Here is a 19578-nt window from a genome sequence, read left to right as displayed (position 1 = left end):
CCTCTTCATAAATTATCCTTTTGGTGAGCAGCAGGCATCAGCAAATTGGCCTTATAAACTCTCCCATGTTCGACCCAACATAGCATAGTAGTAGACCCCCCCCCCCCCCCCCTCCCCAATATACTCTTTTGCCCCTCCTCCACCAAGGTTACAAGGTACAACCTGTACAGTTGTAGATTTGTGATTGTGTATTTACAATAACAGATTATTTTGGTTTTGTACAGTAGAGAGAGTGCCACATAATCACATGGAAAATGCAAAAGTCCTTATGTACTTTTGTAGGGCAACAAATTGGAGCACAGGATTACTAGATTGCACAAGCTTCTCCTCCCCTCGCAAAGCTGTATTTAATACAAACATTCAAATTGTAATCTACATAAATCATATTTGCAAATATTTTTTTCTCAAGAGGAGTGCATATTGTAACATTATCATTCAGTAACCATATAGTGCTTCTCTGATTTGATTTGATTCAAAACAGAGTCTCTGCCACTCGTTGCTGTTAACTTCAGCCTGCCATTCAATCAATTTATCAGAAAAGTGGGAAATATATGTTTTTATAGTATGCAATACTGTGTTACCATGAGATTAAAATGCAATGACATGTAATGTCTAAATATTGATGTGTGGTGGGGGGCACCCGCTGGTCATTTCTGTGTCATTAGAACAATAGGTCCCACATACAGCTAAGAGACTGGGCTTGCAAGAAAAAAAGAGGAAGGAATGCAGCATTAATGAGGATTATTGAAGCTCTTGTGACTCCCTAAATTCATCCGGCTTTGTCCTGCAACCCCCACAACTACAAAGGCTCTGTTGAAATCTTTTGCCGCTGTAGCATATGCTCAGCTGTGACAATGTTTAAACTCTTTTCAACAATAACACTATTCATCGTAAATCCTTCTGAAAACTAGTTTCATCTGTCATTATGTTATGGTCATGTTGTTAAACATGAACTTTGTAACTCCTTGCATGCCTCATCTCTAATATGTGCAGCCCCATAAGGGAACGGGACAAACTAGAAGTCATTAATTAAACATCTTCCCTTAATAAAAATGCCACTGAATGGGTTTTGTCATACAGGGTACAAGTAAAACCTTTTACCGAAACCATCAGCACTCATTTATTTCCATCTACAGTGTACTAAAAAGATCCCACTGATGTATTTTCTTCCCATACTATACAAAGATAGAAGATAATAGCACAATCAATTTCACATTTTAAAAAAACTGCTGGACTGCTTTACTGTGGGGTCAAGGATTCAGCCTTGTTTCTTTCTCTATGAGTAACCCACACATGCACTTGCTGACCTGTCGAGACTACAGTCTACAGGATCACTCACATGACCGTTTGTTCCACATCTCTGTAGACCAGACTGGTTTCCACACACTGAACCCGCAGTTGTGCAGTTCTCTCAAGTATTATGTACTCATTTGTGTTGTTTTGCTTGTTTGTCCATTTGTCAGCAAGATTACTTAAACCTAAAGAATTTATTTCCATGGCACAAGTTGTAGGACCCAGATCTGGATAACAAATAAAATCAGGCATACGTACCCCAAGTTGTTCTTCAATATCCAATGACTTGATCTTATGCAGATCCAGATCTAGAGGCCACCATGCACAAGACTAGGGCCCTGAGATACATCAGTGTATGCAAATGTAAGTGTATGAAGTGTCAGTGAGAGTAAATACAAAACAGACATTGTATTAAATTGCAATGGATTTTGTTTACAAAATATTTACAGAAGGAAACTAAATTAAAGATTATATTCTCTGTTACATTCTTGATTTTCAATAACATTTATCTCTTAAATGCAGTGGAACGATAACTATATATTATGTATCAATAAATATGACTTTTATTTTTATTTTTACTTTTATTAATCTCCTCCACCTTCATTACGCCTGTAGATAAACGTTTGTAGTTCGTCCATCAACCCTGTAGGGGGCGATGTAGAAATTTGAGTGACGGCGCAAGGCTTCAGAAGTAGAGCAGACTCGCTTTGATTGGAGGAAGTGATTACAACAACAGAGAAAGATGGCTGAAGTGATAGAGCTCCAGAAGCTGAAGGTTGGTGGCTTAAAAAATCTTTATTATATGAATTAGCTCATGTTTCCTGTGAATGCTAGTCTGTAATAGGTTATTTAATGTAAAATGAGGGCGCGGGGTTTCGGCGGAAGTGAAGGTTAACATTCTAGGAGGGAAGTCTGGGTGGACGCCGGCGTGTGTTCACGCTGTTCATTCAGCAGTTAGCCTCGTAAACGCTATTAGCTCAGTAAAATTATTTGCGTTAACTGGCGGCTAAATGTGTGCACTATAAAAAAATAAAATTCTAACAGACACAGTGCGAAATTCCTCTAACGTTACACAATTAGCTCATTTGATTAAATGCTGGTTAAGATCCCCGCCATCTTTAATGAATGGGATGTATAAGCGACGGCGTACGGCCATGTCGACGTCTGTTGCGTCTATCGGTGAGGTGCGCACATTAATGTTACTGTTACACACGTAGCTTATTCAGTGTAAAGTTTTTTAGTTAATGTGCATTTTGTCACCGGTATTTTGTGCTGTTTTAGCTGGCCGAGCTGAGGCAGGAGTGCGAGGCAAGAGGTCTGGACTCCAAGGGAAACAAAGGGGAGCTGATAGCCCGACTGCAGGCGTATCTGGAGGAGCACGGTGAGACTACACACACGCAAGTTACAGGTTCATGGACCACAACCAGGTAGTCGCAAAATAAACCTGGTTCCATGGTCTATACATGGGCCCCCACTATCTCTATCTATCTTGAAAAACACACACACACACCTCCATGTTTATGTAAAGCACATGGATACACACTACAAGATTGCAGAACATTGGGGAGTCTTTGCATCTGTACACAGGGTGTTAACTTCCTTAGTGAAGCCTCCAAACCCTGCACTGCCTCCACTCCCAAGGAACATGAAGGAGTCTGGCGGTGCATTTACAAAAGTAGCCCTCAAAGTGAAGCAAAAGTGAAAGTAAAGTTCAGAGACTTCAGACATCCTAAAGAAAGCACCACTTTGTTAAATGTATCTACCGCTGTGCTGAAAAGGAGAGCAAATACTGTAGCATCCTTATTGTTTCAGAAAATGGTCCACACAGACAGCAGTTTGCAGAGTAAAGTCTACAGAGCACATAGCATGTATGAAATGAAACACAGATTCAATAGTTCTGCTTGAGAGTAATATTTACATTTGTGTGTCTCTCTCTTCCCTCTTTCTCACGGTTTGCATATTTCCATGCATTGATTGGGAATCTGTTATCCCATAATCTGAACGACAGAGGACGATGCAGACGTGAACATAGACGACGTGCTGGCTGAGGATGCAGAGGTAAAGTCCCACTCCTTTTGCATTAAAGAGCTTAATGATCAAATAGCTACATCTTGGTCCCCACACACGCAAACCTTAGACAGCCTTAGAAAATAGTTCTTTAGGTTCAGTTGTTGTACATTATTAGTCTGTCTGTGAAACAACCTGCCTATCCAATCTTATTTTGGACTCCGGTTGTTGGATTGACCTTTGTATTTACATTTGCACCACGTATTGTACATTTTTTATGTGTTGAGTGATTTTCCCTACTCAAACCTCTTTTGAATAATTTGTTAATTCTTACTTTTCACTCAGGACTTCAGTAAAGTTGAGAGTGCCAACGATGTAAAGGACATCGAGGAAGCTGCATCTACTGAGAGCGAGCCGTAAGTCTTCCACTGTTGATTCATTTTATACTCGAGTGGCCATGTTTACATATTTCATCACACTATTACACTGTACTGTAAGTTATAGTCCTGTAGCTTTATCACAGCCCAACATGGCAGCTAAATAACTAGGCCTCTAATGTTTGGGTCATTCTGTGTGATTTGTCCTATGCTTATGCATTTCTTTAATGGTTCTTTTTTCTTCTTTCAGAACCCCTGCAAAGGTGGTGGTGAAGATAAGCCCTCCATCATCTGTTGGTGAAGTATGTAGACACATTTAAATGTACAAATATTGGCTCTCATTTGTGCACTAAGGTTTCACCAAGCTTTTAGCTGCTCTTGAGTATCTGGCTGTGATATTCCCAAATTTGCATGTCTCCCAGAAAGGAAGCATATCAGCCTTCAATATGTATCACAAATACCAAGGCAATTTGGCTCTTGAAAACTACATTTTAGAAGTATTGTGGAATAGTCCTCAGCAGAGCCTAACATATGATACTAAGACTTCCATTTGATCCTCAGAGGCTACAGAAGAGAGCCGAGCGTTTCAACTTACCTGCAACAACTGATAGCAAGAAGGCCCTGCGTGCAGCCAGGTCAGTCTTTAGTAGGATCCGTTTCCGAGTGTCTTAAAGTGTTGGTATCGAAAACTTGTGACTGCAAAGGGTATACTTGTTTTCTTCAGGTTTGGGTCGGCAGCTGAAGCTTCCAGTCCTGCCCCAGGTCAGTAATCAATCTCATTTTTGCTGAGCAGTGTTCTGATCACAGTGGGTTAACACCAAAGCTTCCTGTGATGATTCTAACATTGTCATGATTTAAAAGTTTCACTTGCTTCCAGTCTATTATTCTCAAACCACCATTTCTTATTTTTATCTCTCACTCAGATGCTGTTGCAAACAATAAAGCTCCGGTAAGTTTCCTTTTCCATCCTTTCACAACCGTTTTCCATATTCATGCATTTGCTGATTATTTACAAAATATACTGACTGAAGTGTTTGTCATCTCCCACCAAGGTGAATGTCGATCAGCTGAAGAAGAGGGCAGAAAGATTCGGCATGAACGTTTCATCCGTCTCCCAGAAGGTGACTGTGGCTAATGTGTAGCATTTTAAGGACAAGGACTTAATTTCATGTTCTTGTCCCTTCTCTTTCTTGTTCTGTAATGTTGGCTTCCTTTTGAAATGAGTTATGTTAAACTCAATTGTTACTCTTTTCCAGATTGAGGACGATGAGAAGCTGAAGAAGAGGAAGGAGAGGTTTGGAGGCCTGGCGGGTGCAACTGTAGTTGGTGGAGAAGAGGCTGAGGTGTGTTTATTTCCTCCTTTTTTAACAGTGTGTTTGTCTCATTGGTAATTTCTTCACAGTTATTTGAAAAGATAATTAGTGTTGCATTTAATTACCAAAAGGAATTAAAAGTACTCGCAGACATTGAAATTGAGTAGAGGATCAATATTAATTTGTATTTATTTTTATTTTCCTACAGGCAAAGAAAATGAAGCGGGCTGAAAGATTTGGAAATGTGTAAATAATTTCAGGTTTTAATGCATTTTTGTAAAGCATTTCTCACGACTGTACACTATAGATTTCCAAAGACAATAGATGTCGTTAATGGGATTCTTAAATATCAAGAAGTATACTGAAATACATAGATAAATGAGTGAGTTTGATAGTTTCAGGCGTTTCTTTATCATGTGCATCTGCGTCACAATAAAAGCCCTCCACCACTTCAGCAATTGTGGAGTCATAACCACTTCTCTAAGCAAAACCCTCTTTTAGTCAATCCATTATCGTATTAAGTGCATACAACTCCACGTCTAGCAAATCCAATAACATAAGAAACATAAAGCCATGACACTCTGTTGAAATGTATTGACGGTGGTGTGGAGTTGTTAGTTTATTATAGTTTGGAAAGTCTTATCTGCCATTAGAAAACAACAACAGGATCCAGGAGATAATCATGATCCGGGCATCTAGATGTCTGAGCCTACAAGAAACGAGCCTGGGAACAGGGAAATAAGTAGTTAACAGTGAAGGGGTACGATTGATGATCATCAAGAAAGTGAAAACAATCAGTTAAAACTGAAAGTAAAGGAAATAAATACTTTAAAAGCTATCCATTAACATAATTTAACTCACTCTCACTTATTTGTTTACATGTGTTCATTTGTACTTTTGATGAATCAGATAGCCTGTTGTCATGTTTTGTCTTTAGGATTCCATTGTGCACTGCTTCTGTTATCAGTCCCATTTTATAACTTTTTTGTGATTTAAAATAAAGTTGTTTTGAATTTTGGATATCTGTCTCAGTGATTTTTTTCAAATCTTTATCTGTGAGAACTCTTTTCACTGCCAGTGTTTTGACTTGTCCTAAGCTCTCTATTTATATGGGAAACAACAAGATAATGGTTGTATGTCTGTACAGGTTCTCAGTCAGCCAGATCCTAGTACCCTGATTTACCCGCTGGAGTCCTTATCAGGGCCGTTGATACCCCCGATTATTCACTATCAGTGTCGGACAACTGGATTAGCCTGTGAATGCTTGTAGACCTGCCGTCTCCGGTCTGACGAACCAACCAAGTGAGTTCATGACCTGGATGGTAGAGAACCTCCAATCTTCTAAAAGAGTTGATGTACATGACAATAGAGAAGCCATCTTTAAACAAAGCCATCACTTATCACCCACATTCTTTCACCCCTCCCCATCCATTAAGGTCTTGTCAAAGTCACATCAGACAGGGGGGTTCCACATGTGACTCCAATGACTGACGACTGTCGTTGCAGCAACCAAGAGGAATAATCAGGTGTATCAATGACCAATTGAGAGTATCGGTGATCTTTATAGCTCCACAGAGGATAAATCTTGAGAATCCCTGCCACTCAGTCACTACTGAAGAAGCCCTTTGGAAGAGAGGAACTTTCACCACCACGTCCAGTTGCCTGAGATGAACCTCCTTGGAAGATAAAGGTTAGTATTCCAGACTTTTAAGCAATAACCAACAGATGAACACTAATCATAGGTAAGGCCCCACCTGGAATGCTAAGGGTGGCATTCTGTGGGCCCTTACCTTTGGTTGGTGTTTGCCCTGGCTGAACTTAGAAGAAAGAGAAGTACATAAATACTACAAAGCATAGGAGTGTAAACTATGAAATGGGGTTTGCAGCTTTTACATGAATGTTCCCATCTTGAAATGCATACAATGAATTTGTGTGGCTGCCATAATCATGTTTCACGCCACTATGAGATGGGAAAAGGTATGGTATGAAATAAGACATCTATATGACAAGAATGTATGTGCAAAATGAAACAAGTGAGTGAGTCTTTCAAAATGTGGTTTAGTTGTGTCAATATACAGCAACTGTGTAGTCAGAACTGTACCAGGGTGTGCTTAGTCATTCAGTTTTTTTTATTTAATACGGTGTGAATGTGATTGATAATTCTTAAGATGTAGGATAAACTTGTCGATTTTGTTGTTATTTTCAGTTCAACATAGTAGGTTTTCTGGCGGGATGCTTATGTCGCGTTGTGTTTTCTTTGTGTAGGCGACATCTGCTGGTCGTCCCGGGCAATTGCACGAAGCTTCCTCCCTGTGACGTATGTTCCTGTGACGCGCAGAAATTTTAAACAATCGCCTTTCACAGTGATGGCGGCTTCGTCTCGTTCGCTCCCTACTAACAGCAATAACAAATGGTACTTCACACGGCAAGAGATCGACAACAACCCATCTCGGCGCGCTGGACTCGATCCGGATAAAGAGCTGTCCTACAGGCAACAGGCGGCGAACCTGCTCCAGGACATGGGACAGCGGCTCAATGTGTATCTTTTGTCGGAAGACCACTTGCGTCTCAAGCCAGCTAACTTTAGCCTGCTAGCTATTGACGTTTAGCTTGTTATGAAGCCGGTTCGACAGAGAGCATAGCTTGTGGCCTTTTTGTTGTTTTATTTCAATATCTGCTATCTGCTTTTTATTCTTATTAGACGGCCCAATGAATGGTTAGGTGATTTTTTGGCCGTGTTTACGTTAGCCGAATGCGGCACAACAGGCTGAATCCGGGCCACGAAGGCCTGTGTGCTCGGCGGGTCTCTGAGACATTCACGTTAGCGTTAGGTTCGTGTTTGCATTAAAGGCTAAATAGAAGAGTGCAAACGCTCTTATTTTTAGGAAAGTCGCGTGCATTTGCAGTGTAGTTGAAAATAAGCTAAATGTTTGTAGCGTATTTTACCCTTGAAGTCGCAACCTTTTGGTGCCATCTGAGGAGCGCTACTTCCGGCTAACCTCTGACTTAGCGGGCTAACTCTTTAGCCGCCTGATATTAACCTGATATTATTATATAGTAGCTCTTGGTATCGTAAATCTAAATACTTGTTATCAAATTTGCCACAAGCCTTATATAGACGACGTTCTCTGTCGTGTTGTTTAAAGCCAGGCTATCCAGAAAGAGCTCAGTATGTTGTGGTGTTGTATGTTGTGTACATTTTCCTTAACTCTTCTGTATCAGATCCCAGCTAACGATAAACACAGCTATTGTCTACATGCATCGGTTCTACATGGTGCAGTCATTTACCAGATTCCACCGAAATGTAAGTATATTTGAAACACTCACCTGATACAGAGGGTTGTATTTTGTATGTAGTGTAGATTCATCAACATGTGTGCTGCTGTTCATCGTTTCTGTCTGATTGTAAACGTATTGAATCGTCCCTTCCTAGGTTATTTCCCCCGCTGCCCTTTTCCTCGCTGCAAAGGTTGAGGAGCAGCCTAGAAAGCTGGAGCATGTTATCAAGGTGGCCCATGCATGTCTAAATCCTCAGGACCCTCCACCAGACACACGCAGTGATGTAAGTGTTGTGCTGTATTGAACAGCGTCTCCAGTTGCACCCATTGCCTTTCCATGGCGACCCGGTCTACTGTCGAGCATCGAGTGAATGTGTTGACTTGTAATCAAAACAGTTATGTTACCGTTTTGTGCTAATTCAGAAGCCACAGAGATAAATCTTCTGTTGACGCAGCACTTGGCATTGACATCTGTGAAATTCTACACCAGTGACCTTTAAGTAGCTCAAATGTGTGACAGCTGCCTTCCTGTCTCTCTTCTTCTAAACTGCCTCAAATGGCGGTTCGGAATAATATCCAAATTAGAGGCAATGAGAGAGCCCATAGAAGAAACACCTCCCTGTGTGTGTGTGTGTGTGTGTGTGTTCATGCGATGCAGTTGTAAAGATAGAGCATATTGGCTCGCTATGAAGCTCTTATGTTTACTTCGAGTTTCTTGTAATCAACTCTAAATGAACAAAGGAGTTACTCTTGCAGCTCTACCTCACATTTCAGTACTGGTGATCTTTCAGTTAAAGTTTTCTAGACCACACAGTGAGTCTAGTTGCACTTGTCATGTCATGTCAACTGAAAGAGCCCTCCTAGTGAGTAATGTGCCTGTCCTCTCAACCTCAGGCTTACCTGCAACAAGCCCAAGACCTGGTCATTCTTGAGAGCATAATACTCCAGACCCTGGGTAAGTTTGGAAGGAAGACCTGGGTCCCCTGTGTTTACTCCAGAGACAGAACTGTGATTGTGAAGAGAGTACTAACCTCTTTTACTCTGTTTCACCGAGAAGCCATAAGCTCTTAAATGCTGGAGAGAGACATTTTTGCTGTATTGTAGCAGGATTTGTTTCTTTTCCTATTTCTTTTGTTTGTCATATTCTGAACTCCACAATGTTACTTTTACATTTTCCCCAGCCATTGATGAAAGAGTGTGTACAAACCATGGACACACTACCAAAGAAAACACCAAATTTTGCTTTTGAATTTTGAATAAGATTCACTGTCTGATTGACATTTCATGTTTTTGTCCAGGATGTTATCTGAAGACCCTTATGCAAACCGATCCCACATTATTCTGTCTTCGTCACATTCACTTAGGGTTCAATCACTATGCAGTTAATGCAGTATTTTTTCTGTTTTGCAGGGACATGTTCCCGTTTGCTACTGATTTGGAAGTTAGTTTAGCCATAGACTGTTAGATTCATTTGTCTAACTTGTTTCTTTTCTTGTCTTCTTCTTTTCTCTTTTTTACAGCATTCGAAATCACTATTGACCACCCACATACTCATGTTGTCAAGTGCACTCAGCTTGTCAGAGGTGAGCACCAATAGACATTTTACTTGCTCTTCATTTAATTATCAGCAATTTGAACATTTCGACATGATTGTATATTTGCCGCTCATCCATGTACAGATTTTAAGTGTTGGCTTCTGTTTTTCGTTTGCTGTTCTTCCAGCGAGTAAGGATCTGGCTCAGACATCATATTTTATGGCCACCAACAGGTATATTTTTTGTTGTGATTATTTACGAGGATCTTAACTTACAGCTGCTTAAATGATGGATGTTTACATTTGTTTTGTATGTATTGAGTGAATCCTTGAAAATAAACACTTTTATTTTCTGTCTTTCTTCTTTTTTGCGGCACTCCGCGATGCATCGGGCCTTGCAGTCTGCACTTGACCACGTTCTGCTTGCAGTACAGTCCGCCGGTTGTGGCCTGCGTGTGCATCCATCTAGCCTGCAAATGGTCAAATTGGGAGATCCCAGTTTCTACAGATGGCAAACATTGGTGGCAGTATGTGGATGCCACAGTCACCCTCGAGCTTCTGGATGGTATGACTTTACAACCGTGTTCAATCCATGGCAAAAAGGAGCGTCTTTAGAGAGGCCATCAGGGCGTCTTTCAATCACTCCAATATGTGTTCAGGATTTGTAAATGATACTGATTATACTTGTTTTTGTATTTCCTAACTTTCTATAGAACTCACACACGAGTTCCTTCAGATCCTTGAGAAAACACCTAGCCGCCTAAAACGGATTCGAAACTGGAAGGTAAGCCCCCCCCCTCCTTTTCATCCACAGCAACAGCCGTTAATTCTTTCCTTTGTCCTTAATTTTGACTCACTAAACTGCAACCACATTGCAATAATTATTATGGTATTTTTATGTAATTCATTCATTCCATTGTTCGTTTGTGTCTCTCAGGCTGGAGGTCAGATGCCAAAGGTCAAATCTAAAGTCCAGGAGGAGGGTGACCAGCGGGACACCATGATGAGCATGATTTCTATGGCGTCGTCGGAGAGCACTGTGGCAGGCCTGATGAGCCTCTCCGCTCCCCCTTCTTCCTCTTCTTCCTTGTCCATGAGCGATAAAGACAGGAGTGCGTCCGGCAGCTCTCAGCCTTGGCCTGCGGGGGGAGCAAAAGGCGGCAGCTCGGAGCATCATCAGCCCAACAATGAGATCCACACCCCAGCCAAGGTGTCTTTGAGCGAGTACCGTGCAAAGAATGCTGATGTCCTGGCCGCCCAGAAGAGGAAGCTGGAGAACATGGAGGCCAGTGTTAAGAGGGACTACGCCAATGCAGCCCAGGCTCTCATTGGTCAACAGCAGAGGAAAGAGAAACACCAACATCATCAACAGCAGTCGGGAACACACACACACTCTAGCTCCTCCTCTTCCTCCGACATGACCAACCCCTCGCCAATCATTCTAAAAATCCCCCTGGAAAAGGAGAGGCATGAGCGGAGCTCCCTGAAAATGCGTTTTCCTCTGGCAGGGGGAGGAGGCAGCGTACACAGTGGGAGAGCTCAGGATCAGGATATTAAAGTTAGAATACGAGTGCCTGACAAGCAACGGGGGAGTTCGGGAGAGGAGGGGAAGAGCAGGGACAAGCACAGGGAACGATCCAACCACCACCATCATCACCACCATCACCACCACCATTCCTCTTCTAGTGGTGCCTCACTGTCCTCTTCTCATAAACATTCTGGTTCTGGTGGAACATTGGGAAGCAGTAAGAAAGCCCCCAGTGACTCCTCCAGAATGAGCTCGTCCTCTTCTGCCTCACGTAAGAGGACACACTCTCAAGATCCCACAGCAGGCTCTCACGCTCCCTCCAAACTTAGCAAGTCCTCTCGGAATGCCTACCAGCTTCCATCCCTGTCTTCCTCCGCTGGGCAAACACTAGGACACGGGCCCGACATCCTCCCCGCCCTAGGCCTTCCCCACCACCAAGGGGTCTACTCACACTCAAAAGGGGACAAAACAGACACTAACGGACACAGTGCAACTGGCGGAGCCCAGTCAAACGAGTATCAGGACACTTTTGAAATGTTAAACTCGCTGTTGAGCGCGCAGGGGGTCCAGCCATCCCAGCCGTCCATGTTTGACTACAGATCCCAATATGTGGAGTACCGGTACAGCGGTGGCTCCAGGGGGAACAACTCCAGACCACCGCCCCTGCCTTCAGAACCGCCTCCCCCACTGCCGCCGTTACCTAAATGAGTACCTGATCAGGGGATGTATTATATACATTGAACTTGAAATCATAAATAACGGTCTTGTCTTGTTACATACAGTGTTGCATAGTTTTTGTTTTTTTTTGGACTGGTTTGATTATTTGCGGTCATGTTTTGTGAGTTTCAGTGTGACAGCATTAAAAATGTACTTTTAACACACATGAACTGTCTACGGTTCACACGGGGCAAAATTTAGAGGATTCAAATGCTTGCAAAATGTGAGAAATTATAAAGAAAGTGTAGATAGTTTTTGTTTTTTTACACTGATTTTTAAAAAAAATCTTAACTCAAATAAAATCCATTGATGGGAGTTTTTTGCCCTCATGTTGATCATTGTCTTGAGGCAACTGAAACTTGTTTGCATCACGTACTTGTTTCGTCTTGGTGGTCTTTTTATAATGTTTTTATAGTATATTATTTATTAATTGGATGCTTTTAAGGAGAATAGCCCCCTCCCCCCCCTCTTTTTTTTTTAAAGTTCCCCCCTCTATGTTCTTTTTGGTTAAAGGGATATTTCGTCATCAAAACTGTACAGGCTAGTTTCAGAGTGCATGTCTCTAAAGCCATGTTGGAAATATTTTGTTGTTTAACAGCCATAACCTCAGACACCAAGATGACGTCCCCTCCTGCTAGTTCTGTCTATCCCCCCCCCCCCCCCCCGCATTATTTGTTACTGTTGTACAAAGATTGTTAAGTGTTTAAAAGAAACATGAGATATTTTTACATTTTGTTAATGGAAATAACAAAAAAAAATTGTAAATCATGGAACCTTGTACTCTCGTTTTTAGATTTGGAGTGTTGCAGTCATTGTTTTAAATGGTTGTAAAATATAATGTCAGTTCTCAAATAATTACTCTTATGGACAAAGTTCATAATAAGGATATACTGTATGTCTATGGTTCAAATGTGTACACAGTGGGGCCACAATGAAGGAACAGCCAGCATAAAAATCCCTGTAGACTTAAGATTTGAGGTGCTTTTCCTGTCCCGTTACCGTCACTAATCACACTCCTGATGGATTTTGCCTTAATTTACTCAAGAGGGGTAATATATTTTAATGTTGATCATGTGTTTAAAGTGTTCTCTGGTGTCTCCATTCTATGAAAACCGACAGGCTAAACCAACCCACAGCACAGAGAAGCCTTTATGCTGGTTCTTTTTTCCGTGGCCATATGCAGCACAGTGTATTCTACAAAGTATTCACAGTAAAATCTATTAAAGAACAAACATAGGAGATGTTTCTTTTGTTGTGCTAAGAATTTTCCTCATGCATTTTTTTTCCAAGAGACGTTTTTAATGTGACGTGTTCACACTGGTCCAATGTAATCATGTTTGAGCCGTCTTCTTAAAGCATACACATTGTATCTACAAACTAACTTGATAATGTCAGACCTTTGTTTTATTGAAATTATATACAGGACATAATCTGTAATGTTTGCTTGCATCCTTTAGTTGTGGAAATCACGCATGGTTAGCAGGTTATTTACCTCATTCCACTACAGAGAGCAGCGTCACGTTTAATACTATCTTATTTTGAATAAGGTCTGAGCTGTGGTTGCTTTATTTGGATACCCATTTCTGCTAGTGAGTCTCTTTGCATTAGGCAGGCCACAGCAATCACAAGATTCAGCCTAACAGTCATTGTTTACTTTAGAATTGTAAAAGAATAATTCCCAGGACAGCTGCTTGGTCAGCAAAGGTACAGAGAAAGAAGTATTGCTTGTAACAAAGCAAGCATAACGTGCATTGAGAGGTGCCATTACAGTTGAGCTGTATAGTTGTTAGACTTTTAGAATAGATGCACGCTATACCATATTTGAAAGTAGTTTTATTTATTCTGGACAAATCTCCTGATTGAAGTATTAACTAAAACATGTCAGACAGTCATACTCATGGGATATTTCACAATGCATCCATATATAAGAACAACGGGAGACACTCATGCAACCTAACAATGCAAAATCACTGCTCTGATGTTTTTTTTATCACATCTCGATGTTTGGTGTTAATAGTCTTACTCAGGTTTGGAAATGAATCATATTGGAATTTTGTTTTCAGTTGCAAGGTTTTTGTGAGCACTGTTATTCTTTTTTTTGTTTTATCCCAATTTAAGTCAATAAATATTTTAAGAAAACGCTCATTGTTTCACATAGGTCTTTCAAACAACGTCATAACTTGTAAATAATCATGCAGGATACTTAGTAGATAGCAAACCCTTATTATTACCGTGGCTGCTTGGCCAATGAAATGCGTGGAACCCTCGCGCTTCCACCAATCAGAAGCCTGAGTGGGCGGGCTCTCTGGCTCTGCAGTGGCACAGAGCTGACTTGTTTGGGAATGCAGGAAAATCGACGCAGTGTGCTTCAAGAGCTTGCCTGGGCGGCTACAAAGGAGGTAAGTCAAGCTGTATTTGAGTGCAAGTAAAGTTTAAGGTTCGACTTCTGGCATTTTTAGATACAGTAGTATTGATTAAACTCACTGCATCCTGCCTCAGACCGTAAACGACGCGTTTGAGCGGCGAATTGTCAAAATTAGCTCTTAGCTAAATTATTAGCAAGTGCTAAACAAAGATGGCGACCACGACAGCGATGCAGTGACGCAGTCCAGAGGCGGGCAAAACTACGATGTGGCGCCTGGGAAGACACCGGCGGTTCAGAGAGCTGTTACCCTCCCACATCTACGTTGACGTTAAAGCATTTTAACCTCGTTTTTTTTTAGCTTTAAACTTTGCCCGTGTTAATGAACATTGACTACCAGCATTATATACGAGTTAACAGTGAAATGTTTTAGAAATGGCGAAAATAAATAAACAGCTTGTGTTGTTTGACGTGCAGATGTCACCATGTGTGCCGCGAACGTTGCTCAATAACAATGACGATAACAACCACAGTGCGTTTATAGTTGTACGCTGACTTTGGACTTTTTTTTGACAGCGCTTCATTTATTACTCATTATAGCTTGGCTATATACAATCGAAGCTGTGTAACGTCGGACCTTCAGAATAGGTTTTTGACTAATTGGCTCTTGAAGCCACATGGTGCGCTGAAGTTCTGTCAAACACCCTCACTTAACGCACCACCTGCTGTGTTTTTACTCCCAGTGTTTGTTTTGATTTGTAGCTGGGATGCGGTTGGTGTAACACCTGTAGACCCTTAGGCGTGTCGCTGTTGATCTGGGGTCCCCTGAAAAGAAATCTCTAATTGTGCTAAGTAACCTCCCTCTTAAATGGGTGGACCTCGGTAAAAACCTTGGTACCCTTGGCCCTATGCGTCACCACATGCAGTGTGTGTGAGTAGATAGGTCCAACTTTTCTGAATACACACGGTGGAAGGTGGAGCGAAAAGTCTTTGATCATAGAGAGGGAAGGGCATGCTGTGAGATTATTAAGCTTTTGATCATTAGAATAGTTTTCCTTTCATTCAGGGAATTGGTTATTAACAGCGATTTCTCATTAATCAACTGGCACCTTTACTACATCTGGTCCACTGCCAGAATATTACGTATTTCCCCGTGTGTGGACTATCAAAGGATTATTATTATTATTATTATCATTATCAACTGGCCAGCACCTGAACTCAGTATTCAGATATGACCACTTTCCCTCCCCAGATTTGTAATGAACCGGATAAGGATCCACGTTTTGCCTTCGAGTAGAAGCCGGGTGACCCAGGCGCCCCGTCCCCAAGAGCTTCAAGCCTGCTCCTTCACCCAGCGACCCTGCTCTCAGCCGCGCCTGGATGGATTTGAGTTCTGTATCAAACACATCCTTGAGGACAAAAACGCCCCGTACAAACAGTGCAGCTACGTCTCGACAAAGAACGGCAAGCGCTGCCCAAATGCTGCTCCAAAGGTGGAGAGGAAAGACGGGTGTGTAAAAAGTCTGCTGCTTTGGAAGGCAGGAATGCACATGGTAGGTGCAGCATTCAATTTACAAGTGTCTTTGTCTGTCCAACAGGGTGACATTTTGTGCAGAGCATGCTCGAAGGAACGCTATGGCCCTCCGAGCTCAGATGAGAAAAGCAACCGCTGGCCCGTCCCCAGAGGCACTGTTGTCGCAGCTCAGTGGATACAACCGTGCAGACGCCCACAGTCTTGAGGGAGGTCGCTCTGAAGCTAGCCGCATTTTAGGTAAATAATCTTGATCAGGAGAATGACTTGTCAGGTTTAAAATTTTCTTGAGTTCTTTTCCCTTCTCTCTATCTGGGCTTGACATTGTGCTTTCTCTGGGCAGATGAGGACAGTTTGAGTGAGGAGGAGCAGGGTCCCATGGTGCTGGACCAAACATGGAGAGGAGACCCTGACAGTGAGGCTGACAGCATTGACAGTGATCCTGAGGATCCTCTGAAGTAAGTCTAACGTTTGCATCTTCTTTATGTTGGGGTGAAAAAGCTAAAAAAAAATAGTTTGCCCTGTGAGGAGCCAGCCCATTCGTACAGATGGGCTTCCAAGTCCTCCACAAATAATTTTACATATACACCACACTCTTGAGTATGTATTTATCTGCATTAAGTAACATCTGCATTCGGCCTCAAGATTCACTTTAAGCGACATTGAAAAGTTGAGCCAGGCAAAGACGGTCCTTTTTGCCACTGGTATAGGGAGTGAATCCCTGAGTGTATCTCATGCATTGTGTTGTGTTCACAGACATGCAGGGGTGTACACGGCCGAGGAGGCGGCGCTCATTACTCGAGAAAAACTCATCAGGCTCCAGTCCCTCTACATCGACCAGTTCAAACGCCTACAACACCTGCTTAAGGAGAAAAAACGCAGATACCTGCACAATCGTAAAGTGGAGAATGAATCTCTTGGTAATGACGATGTTGCTTCTTTGTTTTGTTGACATAGCTGTTTAATAATTACCTTTTGAGGAAATCAGGTGACTGCCCTTAGTGTTTACAAAAGCCTGCTTGTTTATACTAATGACAGGGAGCAGTCTGCTGACTGGGCCTGAGGGACTGTCCATGAAGGAGAGGGAGAACCTGAAGAAGCTCAAAGCCCTGCGTCGCTACCGTCGACGGTATGGCGTGGAAGCTCTGCTTCACCGGCAGCTCAGGGAGAGGAGGCAGGCTGTGACAGAAGGAGCGCCTCAGGTCTGATACCATCAGAGTCAAGAGTCATAAAACTGATTCAAGAAAGAAAAGCTTCCAATCCATTAAAACACATTTTACTAATGAAGTTTCTGTAGTTATGGTTCACATTCTCCCACTGACCCTGAATTTCCCAGACTGAAAGTGTTTCTGGAAGAGCTGTTTCATCTGTAACTAATTTTGAGAATCATGAGCTGACCAAACTATGAAATGAAACCCTTGGATGTAGACTGATTTAATTACACACTTTCACCCAGCCAGATACAGTTAACTGGAGAAAGAAACACCACTCTGTATTGTGCACATATCAAAATGTAATGGATAGTATACTGAGTCTGTGGACCACAGCTATGCCTGTTCTCCATCTCACCCTGGTCCACCTACACCTGATGCACCTGTGAGAGTGATGGTTGATTATACTGTGATTGACTTTACCATCCCATATAAGCTTTAGTTCACAGTGAACTTGTCTCATATTTGACTTGTTTTTGTCTCCATTTAGTGCTTGATGTAATTGAATATACTTTTTTCCCCTGTTGTAGTCACACACAAGAACAGTGCATGAGAAGTGCGTTTCCTTCGAAGACGGCGTCCGCTGTCCCAACCCCTGCCTGCCTATGACCCGACATTGCATCTCACGTATCCTGAGCATATGTTTAAGATTGGTTTGGGTGAAAACCACATGAGTGTGGCCTGTTTGTATCAAAGTGAACATGTTCCACTTCTTCTACTGCTCATTTTGAAGTTCTCCTGGAAACCACGGCCCTCTGCTCATCGACCATGGCCCTGATCAAGACCAGCAGCTTGCAGTAGCTGTTGGTTTCAAATGGTGCCGACATTAAGTCCTTCCTTTGGTCTGTTGGTTTCTCCCAGAGTTTCAACGGGGTTAACCAATTCAGTTGGAAGGCACAGAAACCCTTCCCAACTCTCTGTTTCAGCCCCATCTCATTTACATAGGGGCAGCCTCCAACCTCAAACCTTCATTATTGTTTTGCATTGACATGGAAGCCCTCTATATTAGGGCTACTTGCAACTGTTGAAGTTTGTGATTTGAATTGTACACAGTGAGAGATCACCGCATTAAGCAATATTATTTGAAAGGAGATCATTTTAGTACTTTCTGTAATGCTCAGTGTGTCATGGCTTCCCTTGTGACCAAAATAATTATCCTCATTTTCAGATTTTCTCTTTATTTATGCCAGTCATTGCTTTTTCATAGATAAATCCGTTTGTTGCCCTTGACCAGACTTTCAGACATCTGCCAGGATAATAATCAGGTGCTTTTCAAGATGTGTCCGGGCCTGACGGATGTCCCATGTGACCGCTCCGTGCACATGGGTCAGTCTGAGGAGCCCTGCTGTCCTCTTCATCTCCCCCTCCCTCCCCCCATGTTCCAACCCGAGCAAGAACCTCAGCCACAGGAGCAGCTCACCCCTACAACCAAAGACATGTACCTGAGTGCAGCAGAGCTTCAGCCCACAGAGAGTCTCCCCCTAGAGTTCAGTGATGTACGTTGAAATGAAAAAAAAAAAAAAACATCTCTAGCAACATTTTCTATTTTGGAAGCAACAGAAAGCGTTTAATGTGTTTATATGTGTACAAGATGATTTTAGACTAAGATGATTCACGATCAGTGAATAATTCCCTGTCGTATAGGACCTGGATGTGGAAGGGGACGGCATGCAGGGTCCTCCATCGCCCCTGCAGTTTGACACAGCCCTGGCCCTGGAGGATCAGACAATCAGAGCCATCGCTGAAGCTCCCATGGACATCCTGACTGGAGAAGACCCAGACCAGGCCGACCTGGACGCGTCTGGACAGGAGCTCTCAGAAAGAGATGTGGACGCCATAATGGACCATCAGGTTAATTCTTGAAAAGGGATTGGGACGCCGTCTTCTCCAGTGTAGAGCCTTCATGTTAGGGCAAAGGACAAAATCTAGAGGTTGTTTGCAAAACCACGTCGGTGTAGGAAACAATTATTTGAGCTTATTTAGTTTTTACACCTTTTAGTATATCTGCCATGACAGGCCGTCTCCTGGCTCCCTGTTCTGAAAACTCACGCCAAGAAGTTTCCAGTGTTCAGAGATGAAAGTTCAGCCACTGTCTGAATCAGCAGCGCACAAAAGACTGAAGTTAAACTAAAGCCTTGTTTCATCTACAGTGTAGATCATTCAGAGGTGGATCATTATCAGAAACCGGCCTTTCTGGCTCTCGCCAGTAGAATTTTGTAATATTCACTTTCTGGTTGTCCTTGTCTTTGTCATCCTGGGTATATTTATTTTATTACTGCTTTTGTCTGCTGTTCACTGTTTTTAAGTTGTAAAAAAGAAAGTATGGCTGTAGTTCATCAATGCATCTGTGTGTCCATAATTCTGGGCGCTCATTCATAAATAAAGTATTTTCTGGTACATGGTTGAAGTGATTGCAGCTCTCTTAAT

General features: G+C 42.3%; 3 protein-coding genes and 1 non-coding gene across 7 annotated transcripts; all 4 read left to right on the top strand.

The window, feature by feature from the left end:
- The first annotated feature begins 1977 nt into the window (after positions 1 to 1977).
- Positions 1978 to 6010, top strand: sarnp (SAP domain containing ribonucleoprotein). Its single transcript, XM_076167160.1, has 11 exons — positions 1978 to 2068; positions 2575 to 2674; positions 3302 to 3351; positions 3646 to 3716; positions 3928 to 3979; positions 4239 to 4312; positions 4402 to 4439; positions 4601 to 4626; positions 4730 to 4798; positions 4934 to 5020; positions 5199 to 6010. The coding sequence occupies exons 1-11, from the start codon at positions 2036 to 2038 to the stop codon at positions 5238 to 5240; spliced, it is 642 nt and encodes a 213-aa protein (XP_076023275.1). The 5' UTR covers positions 1978 to 2035; the 3' UTR covers positions 5241 to 6010.
- Positions 6011 to 7350: 1340 nt separating this feature from the next.
- ccnt1 (cyclin T1) lies at positions 7351 to 12491 on the top strand. 4 transcript variants are annotated; one of them, XM_076166778.1, is made up of 9 exons: positions 7351 to 7529; positions 8213 to 8294; positions 8424 to 8552; positions 9163 to 9223; positions 9789 to 9851; positions 9991 to 10036; positions 10204 to 10367; positions 10516 to 10586; positions 10740 to 12491. In XM_076166778.1, exons 1-9 carry the CDS (start codon positions 7357 to 7359, stop codon positions 12036 to 12038), a joined length of 2088 nt encoding a protein of 695 aa, XP_076022893.1. In that variant the 5' UTR covers positions 7351 to 7356; the 3' UTR covers positions 12039 to 12491. The 4 variants fall into 4 exon arrangements, with proteins under 4 accessions (XP_076022893.1, XP_076022892.1, XP_076022895.1 ...); XM_076166777.1 differs by having other exon boundaries at positions 9982 to 10036; XM_076166780.1 differs by lacking the exons at positions 7351 to 7529; positions 8213 to 8294; positions 9163 to 9223 and having other exon boundaries at positions 8486 to 8552.
- A 1859-nt stretch (positions 12492 to 14350) lies between these two features.
- kansl2 (KAT8 regulatory NSL complex subunit 2) lies at positions 14351 to 19558 on the top strand. The gene is made up of 9 exons (XM_076167065.1): positions 14351 to 14446; positions 15662 to 15919; positions 16008 to 16180; positions 16284 to 16398; positions 16697 to 16860; positions 16979 to 17142; positions 17682 to 17778; positions 18394 to 18647; positions 18796 to 19558. The coding sequence occupies exons 2-9, from the start codon at positions 15669 to 15671 to the stop codon at positions 19012 to 19014; spliced, it is 1437 nt and encodes a 478-aa protein (XP_076023180.1). The 5' UTR covers positions 14351 to 14446; positions 15662 to 15668; the 3' UTR covers positions 19015 to 19558.
- LOC143013569 (small nucleolar RNA SNORA2/SNORA34 family) lies at positions 17920 to 18053 on the top strand. The gene has a single exon (XR_012965151.1). It is a non-coding gene; the product is annotated as a small nucleolar RNA SNORA2/SNORA34 family (small nucleolar RNA).
- Positions 19559 to 19578: the final 20 nt, after the last annotated feature.

This window comes from Genypterus blacodes, unplaced genomic scaffold (assembly GCF_046128005.1).
Source record: "Genypterus blacodes isolate CSIRO-AG114 ecotype Tasmania unplaced genomic scaffold, CSIRO-AGI_Gbla_v1 ptg000156l_1, whole genome shotgun sequence".
In the NCBI taxonomy this organism is placed as follows: Eukaryota; Metazoa; Chordata; class Actinopteri; order Ophidiiformes; family Ophidiidae; genus Genypterus; species Genypterus blacodes.
Note: the sequence above shows the minus strand (reverse complement) of the source record. Positions and strands in the feature narration are given on the sequence as shown.

Coding starts and splice junctions, on each gene's coding strand:
- ccnt1 (XM_076166777.1), top strand. CDS start 7,357: ATGGCGGCTTCGTCTCGTTCGCTCCCTACTAACAGCAATAACAAATGG. Junction 8,295..8,423: donor TTACCAGATTCCACCGAAAT/GTAAGTATATTT, acceptor GTCCCTTCCTAG/GTTATTTCCCCCGCTGCCCT. Junction 10,587..10,739: donor AACGGATTCGAAACTGGAAG/GTAAGCCCCCCC, acceptor TGTGTCTCTCAG/GCTGGAGGTCAGATGCCAAA.
- kansl2 (XM_076167065.1), top strand. CDS start 15,669: ATGAACCGGATAAGGATCCACGTTTTGCCTTCGAGTAGAAGCCGGGTG. Junction 17,143..17,681: donor TGACAGAAGGAGCGCCTCAG/GTCTGATACCAT, acceptor CCCCTGTTGTAG/TCACACACAAGAACAGTGCA. Junction 17,779..18,393: donor GACCCGACATTGCATCTCAC/GTATCCTGAGCA, acceptor CCAGACTTTCAG/ACATCTGCCAGGATAATAAT.
- sarnp (XM_076167160.1), top strand. CDS start 2,036: ATGGCTGAAGTGATAGAGCTCCAGAAGCTGAAG. Junction 3,980..4,238: donor CTCCATCATCTGTTGGTGAA/GTATGTAGACAC, acceptor TTTGATCCTCAG/AGGCTACAGAAGAGAGCCGA. Junction 5,021..5,198: donor TTGGTGGAGAAGAGGCTGAG/GTGTGTTTATTT, acceptor ATTTTCCTACAG/GCAAAGAAAATGAAGCGGGC.